A 7,500-nucleotide genomic window follows, 5' to 3' on the forward strand; every position below is an offset into this window, starting at 1 on the left:
CCAGCTCACCCAGAGACTGAAGGCAGGACACATTCAGAAACCGTATCTCACTCTAAACAGCATGGGTGGATTTATCAAAGTTTGTATGTGTGTGGAAGCACCAGAGACACAAAATAACACCCCAAATCCCAGAAAAAGTGATTTTTTCATAATATGGACACTTTAAAAAACGTTGAAGACCCCTGCTCTACTCCAAACTACAAAGTTGTCTCTTTGGTCTTTTAATGGAGGCGAGTCCCCAAAAAGTGCTGGCGTGTCAGATTTGGGTGCCAACATTGTGTAAGCCAATGGCTGGCAGACACACACCCAAGGACATGTTCCACCCATGTATAGTGTTATCGCTGTGAAACAGCAGCTGCTCAGTAACTTATTAATCTTAACAGTATAAATAAGTGCAGAGAGACACCAGAGACATCAGAGCGTGGAGACACACTGACATCAGGATCTTCATCAGATCACTTCTGCTGAAATCTGACCATGAAGGTAAGTTTACAACTTTATATATCTGATAGTTTGGCAAACACATTTTAATCATTTGTGGAACCAAGTTTTGGACAGGGATAGCAATAGTCTTCAGCTTGATTTACAGAGTATTCTAGCTGTGCATGAGAGTGATATCAACTGAATAAACTTAATGAAAACATCTGTTCTGTTCCAGCTGGTTTCAGTCTTCCTCGTCCTGCTGGCTCCTCTGTTGACCAGCTGCCAGAAGCTCCTTCTGCCGGTAGACTGCGGTGACATTTATAATGATGACAACAGCCGACCCAGTGGAGTGTACACCATCTATCCCATCGGAGCCACGTCTGCTGTCCAGGTACACTTCATCCTCTCTGGGACGCAGGTTGACCTTCAGATCAGGGCTTGGTATCACTGATTTGATATCAGTCAGGTCAGGGAAATGTTGGTCACAATACCAGTTTATCTTTGATATAAAAGAGATTCTCAGAGAACTTCTGCTGTAGATTGTGAAAGCAAGAAGCAACCCTCACCTATTTTTTATAATGCACCAGGTTAATGTTAACATTAAGAAATGACCCCCAAAAAGTTAGTTTAAAGTACTTGAACTGAAGTGAACAGGACTAAGAACAGGGGCGGAGCTAGACTCTCAGCACAGTGGGGGCAGAGCTTCATCACTGGGCCCCCCTGCTACCAGCTGATTTGTTAAAAACTTCTAAAATAGCTCTAAATCCATGTTGTAATGTGTCACTTGTCACAAAGCCACATTGTCAGACACATTTGTATTAAAGAACAAAGAAAACAGCTTTCCAGTCCAGTTAAAATGTTTCAGCACCAAAGACAGCGTGGACAGCGACAGCGTTGGTGCTGAACAGGCCAATAGTTACTGCTGAATACATCAATATAGGCTATGTTGTCTCCTATGTGGTAATTCTGGTTGGTGGTGAAGTAGTAGAACTGATACAAGGACATTTGGATACAGTTTTAGTTAAAGGATCACATTAAGTCATACGTGTGTGTGTGTGTGTGTGTGTGTGTGTGTGTGTGTGTCTGTGTGTGTGTGTGTGTGTGTGTGTGTGTGTGTGTGTGTGTAGGTGTACTGTGACATGGTCTCAGAAGGAGGACGGTGGACGGTGAGTATTTTAACTGAAGTCAACACTTCCTGTAGTTCCTTCACAATAAATCACATCCCAGTAAATCCTTGTTGTCTGGAAACATGAGCTGTCAGATATCTTGTGTGTTTATCTAGTTAACCCCCCATCCCGTCCCCCCCTCAGGTGTTCCAGAGGAGGATGGACGGCACGGTGAACTTCTACAGGGGCTGGGATCAATACAAGACCGGCTTTGGTATCGCTGCTGGAGAGTACTGGCTCGGTGAGATATGAATCTAAACTAACAGTCATGTCTTCATCAAACTATTTCTAAATGTTTATGTTTGTTTGTTTGTTTTCAGGTCTGGAGTCTCTCTACCACCTGACTCTGAGGAGAAGGTACGAGCTGCTGGTCGACATGGAGGACTTTGAAGGAAACAAAGTGTTTGCTCGTTACTCCTCATTCTCCATCGACTCTGAGTCCTACGGATACAGACTGCTTGTTTCTGGATTCACTGATGGAGGAGCAGGTGAGGTTTCCACATTAAGGACGAGATTGTCAACCATTAATGTTGTGGAGCGTGACATTGGTTCATGATACATACTTGTCCCTAAACAAATACACAAAGAGTTAAGGCAGTTACACACCGAGCCGATAATTGGCCCCGTGTGTAACCGTCCGTCTGACAGTCTGGCGAGGTCGGTGACTCGAGTCTGTTCGGTGTGTTCCGTGCCGTCGTCCGTTGGAGGAGCCGTCTGCCTTCATTTGGGCCGACCTGACATGCTCAGTTGGAGATGGGGGGCATGGAGGTTTGGATGGTCCGGTGAATGAATGAACAACACACAGCACAGCAACACGATCCACACTAGCCCAACGCAAGTAGTGCATTGGAACTGACTGCTAAGCTAACTTATGCCACAGCCGGCCAAACTGAGAACAGGAAAGCCACTGACCTACCATGACAAGGCGAGTGGAGGGTCTGAGTTTTACAGGCTGCAGGTTGTAAGGCAACTTTATGTTTCTATACAGGTAGCACATTTCAACCCAGTCTCACGGCAGTTCGTGAAATGGTCACGTAGTTTCAATCTATTGATTTGTGTACACGGACACGTTGATGTCGTTTTTTTCGTGGTGGTCAGCACGTTTTTCTTTCTGGATCACAGCACGATTCTAACGGGACGGTTGGGGAAACGTGACACGAGGGACATGATCCCTGGTCTCCTGGTGAAAGTCCTGTGTTTGACCCATCCACCCCCCCCAACCATCCTCCCTACCCAGATTTTAGCCCTTTCATACTACTCGCTACCGTAGTTTCTCTTAATGCTACGTCATCTTCTCATTGACTTCACAAAGAATCGTGCTGTGATCACGAAAGATGCTTCCCATTGAAATACATTAGTTAAAAAAACATGATAGACGTGTCCGTACTGGGACACGAATCAATAGATAAAATTACGTGTCCGTTTCATGAACTGCCGTGAGACTGGGCTGCATATTTCAGTAAAAAGGATTTACATAAAAGAATAAAAATAAATTTAAACAGTCATGAAAAATACAAATTAAAAAGACTAAAATAAAATAAGATACAAAGAATAAAAGTTATGTAGTTAAGAAATGAATAAATATTTGGTTTAATAGGTTGTAGGGACGTGAGAGGGAGGAGTGTAAAATGATTTTAATAAATAACTAAATGTTCAGAGTAAATAGGATAAATAGGTTTGGAATTATTTTTACAACTGAAATGTTTATAGAGAGCTGAAGTCCCGCCCCTTCTACTTCCAGCCAATGGGACGTCTTTAGAAGAAATATGAACGAGAGTCAATGGAGAGATAATAATTATTTGATCCTGTTTGAATTGAGCCATAAATTACACATCTGATGTCAGGGCCGGCGATTGCTATAGACGCCCTAGGCGATTGCCTAGGGCGTCAAATGTGTTGGGGGCGCCTAAACTAATGATTTAGTTTGAAGTTCCCATGACGTGATGTTTCCAGTCTCTGGGTCAGACTCAAACACACGGAGCTCTGAAGCAGACCTGTGGTCGCTTAGTGTCCTCTCTCAGTAACAATAGAGACGAGCAGCCTTCTTAGTGTCCTCTCTCTCAGTAACAATAGAGACGAGCAGCCTTCTTAGTGTCCTCTCTCTCAGTAACAATAGAGACGAGCAGCCTTCTTAGTGTCCTCTCTCTGTAACAATAGAGACGAGCAGCCTTCTTAGTGTCCTCTCTCTCTGTAACAATAGAGACGAGCAGTCTTCTTAGTGTCCTCTCTCTGTAACAATAGAGACGAGCAGCCTTCTTAGTGTCCTCTCTCTCTGTAACAATAGAGACGAGCAGTCTTCTTAGTGTCCTCTCTCTCTGTAACAATAGAGACGAGCAGCCTTCTTAGTGTCCTCTCTCTCTGTAACAATAGAGACGAGCAGCCTTCTTAGTGTCCTCTCTCTCAGTAACAATAGAGACGAGCAGCCTTCTTAGTGTCCTCTCTCTGTAACAATAGAGACGAGCAGCCTTCTTAGTGTCCTCTCTCTCTGTAACAATAGAGACGAGCAGTCTTCTTAGTGTCCTCTCTCTGTAACAATAGAGACGAGCAGCCTTCTTAGTGTCCTCTCTCTCTGTAACAATAGAGACGAGCAGTCTTCTTAGTGTCCTCTCTCTCTGTAACAATAGAGACGAGCAGCCTTCTTAGTGTCCTCTCTCTCTGTAACAATAGAGACGAGCAGCCTTCTTAGTGTCCTCTCTCTGTAACAATAGAGACGAGCAGCCTTCTTAGTGTCCTCTCTCTCTGTAACAATAGAGACGAGCAGTCTTCTTAGTGTCCTCTCTCTGTAACAATAGAGACGAGCAGTCTTCTTAGTGTCCTCTCTCTGTAACAATAGAGACGAGCAGCCTTCTTAGTGTCCTCTCTCTGTAACAATAGAGACGAGCAGCCTTCTTAGTGTCCTCTCTCTCTGTAACAATAGAGACGAGCAGCCTTCTTAGTGTCCTCTCTCTGTAACAATAGAGACGAGCAGCCTTCTTAGTGTCCTCTCTCTCTGTAACAATAGAGACGAGCAGCCTTCTTAGTGTCCTCTCTCTCTGTAACAGTAGAGACGAGCAGTCTTCTTAGTGTCCTCTCTCTGTAACAATAGAGACGAGCAGCCTTCTTAGTGTCCTCTCTCTGTAACAATAGAGACGAGCAGCCTTCTTAGTGTCCTCTCTCTGTAACAATAGAGACGAGCAGCCTTCTTAGTGTCCTCTCTCTCTGTAACAACAGAGACTAGCAGCCTTCTTAGTGTCCTCTCTCTGTAACAATAGAGACGAGCAGCCTTCTTAGTGTCCTCTCTCTCTGTAACAATAGAGACGAGCAGCCTTCTTAGTGTCCTTTCTCTCTGTAACAATAGAGACGAGCAGCCTTCTTAGTGTCCTCTCTCTCTGTAACAATAGAGACGAGCAGCCTTCTTAGTGTCCTCTCTCTCTGTAACAATAGAGACGAGCAGCCTTCTTAGTGTCCTCTCTCTGTAACAATAGAGACGAGCAGCCTTCTTAGTGTCCTCTCTCTGTAACAATAGAGACGAGCAGCCTTCTTAGTGTCCTCTCTCTCTGTAACAATAGAGACGAGCAGCCTTCTTAGTGTCCTCTCTCTGTAACAATAGAGACGAGCAGCCTTCTTAGTGTCCTCTCTCTCTGTAACAATAGAGACGAGCAGCCTTCTTAGTGTCCTCTCTCAGTAACACTAGAGACGAGCAGCCTTCTTAGTGTCCTCTCTCAGTAACAATAGAGACGAGCAGCCTTCTTAGTGTCCTCTCTCTCTGTAACACTAGAGACGAGCAGCCTTCTTAGTGTCCTCTCTCAGTAACAATAGAGACGAGCAGCCTTCTTAGTGTCCTCTCTCTCTGTAACAATAGAGACGAGCAGCCTTCTTAGTGTCCTCTCTCTCAGTAACAATAGAGACGAGCAGCCTTCTTAGTGTCCTCTCTCTCTGTAACAATAGAGATGAGCAGCCTTCTTAGTGTCCTCTCTCTGTAACAATAGAGACGAGCAGCCTTCTTAGTGTCCTCTCTCAGTAACAATAGAGACGAGCAGCCTTCTTAGTGTCCTCTCTCTGTAACAATAGAGACGAGCAGCCTTCTTAGTGTCCTCTCTCTGTAACAATAGAGACGAGCAGCCTTCTTAGTGTCCTCTCTCTCTGTAACAATAGAGACGAGCAGCCTTCTTAGTGTCCTCTCTCTGTAACAATAGAGACGAGCAGCCTTCTTAGTGTCCTCTCTCTCTGTAACAATAGAGACGAGCAGCCTTCTTAGTGTCCTCTCTCAGTAACAATAGAGACGAGCAGCCTTCTTAGTGTCCTCTCTCAGTAACAATAGAGACGAGCAGCCTTCTTAGTGTCCTCTCTCTCTGTAACAATAGAGACGAGCAGCCTTCTTAGTGTCCTCTCTCTGTAACAATAGAGACGAGCAGCCTTCTTAGTGTCCTCTCTCTCAGTAACAATAGAGACGAGCAGCCTTCTTAGTGTCCTCTCTCTGTAACAATAGAGACGAGCAGCCTTCTTAGTGTCCTCTCTCTGTAACAATAGAGACGAGCAGCGCGTCTTCCGTGGTCTGTACAGCTTCAGGTTTATAAAGGATGCGCTCTGCTGTGGACATGCTGCAGCAGATGTGTCCCGTTTGTGCTCCGTGTATTTCTGCCGTAGTTTTGGTTTCCACCTCAGATGTAGAGCAGCGTTCAGCCACTTCCCTAAACTTTGTCTCATTCAGAGACCAGAGACCCAAACGGGGCTCTGAGTCTGTCAGGAGGTCTGAGATCTACCGTCTCAGCAGAGATATCACGTACTGCACAGCAGGCTACGGTGCAGGTAGATTATTTTCTGAAATATAGTGACTTTATTCTTGTAATAGCCTGTTATAACTTAATTTTTCTCAAAATATCACGACTCCTCCAAATCACAGAGAGCTCAGATGAGATATATTTTGAATGTGCACAAAGTTTTGAACATGAGCAGAAATCTTGCTCAAACATCTGAAATATTACAGACCAGGGCTTTAATAAGTCATTAAAATGAATTCATGTATCATTGAGGTGAATAATTGTCATATGCACATTTAAGGAGGTTACTTCCTCAACAAAAGACGCAAAAGAGGAGGGAGGAGTAAATTATAGGATACATGTGTGCTGACTGAGATAGAATTAGAAAAGTTGATCTACAGGAGAATAAATAGATAAAGAAATACAGAATGCCTGAGAGCCTTACTGCAATATATTCCATTATGTTTTTATATTTGGATTGTAATCTATGTTTCCCTTTACATAAAGATATTCCAAGTTAGCCTAGCTAAATATATATAAATATATATATATATATATATATATACACACACCATAATAGCTATTAAACGTCACCAGTCCAGTGTTGTTAGTTCAGTAGTTGTATTATTTAGTTATACTTACTGTAGGTAGAGAAGTAGACTGTGGTATTTACTGGAGGAAATACACTCCAAACATATCTATCATTATTACTAGTATCATAATGTTGTGATTATACTCTTGTGTGTTTCTGTAGGAGACTCCCTGAGTTATCACAACGGATATAAGTTCTCCACCTTCGACAAAGACCAGGACACCTCTGATGGGAACTGTGCCAGATCACACCTGGGGGCGTTCTGGTACTACAGCTGTTACAATACAAATCCAAACGGTGTTTATCGTTGGGGGGCTGACAACACTATCTCTCATGTTGGAGTGGAGTGGTACCAATGGAAAGGTGTTAACTACTCCCTGAAGAGCATCAGCATGAAGATCCGTCCTGTGCAGTAGTTCTCCAGGACCAACGTACAGCAGAATATCAGCTCATCTCTTCTCATCTCTTTCTCTCATTAAGCATTTAATCTCCCAACAGGTCTTATTTTCCTGAAACTGGGAACCAGCACAAGAACAGCAGCTGATGTTAGTAGATGTTGTTACGGTCTGTGATGGTTTAA

General features: G+C 43.8%; 2 protein-coding genes across 5 annotated transcripts in view; both read left to right on the plus strand.

Moving 5' to 3' along the window:
• si:dkey-154p10.3 (zinc finger protein 135) overlaps nt 1-7,500 on the plus strand; it is a 307,986-nt gene that overhangs the window by 291,556 nt on the left and 8,930 nt on the right. The window lies entirely within an intron of this gene.
• LOC116065590 (microfibril-associated glycoprotein 4-like) overlaps nt 384-7,500 on the plus strand; it is a 7,220-nt gene continuing 103 nt past the window's right edge. The window contains exons 1-6 of the mRNA XM_031321128.1: nt 384-483; nt 659-814; nt 1,551-1,589; nt 1,734-1,830; nt 1,910-2,077; nt 7,083-7,500. The exon at nt 7,083-7,500 is cut by the window's right edge and continues 103 nt beyond it. Of these exons, the coding sequence (XP_031176988.1) occupies nt 478-483; nt 659-814; nt 1,551-1,589; nt 1,734-1,830; nt 1,910-2,077; nt 7,083-7,336 (720 nt within the window). The 5' untranslated portion in view covers nt 384-477 and the 3' untranslated portion in view covers nt 7,337-7,500. The remainder of the gene's footprint in view (nt 484-658; nt 815-1,550; nt 1,590-1,733; nt 1,831-1,909; nt 2,078-7,082) is intronic.

The sequence above is a fragment of the Sander lucioperca genome, chromosome 9 (genome assembly GCF_008315115.2).
Source record: "Sander lucioperca isolate FBNREF2018 chromosome 9, SLUC_FBN_1.2, whole genome shotgun sequence".
Lineage (NCBI taxonomy): Eukaryota > Metazoa > Chordata > Actinopteri > Perciformes > Percidae > Sander > Sander lucioperca.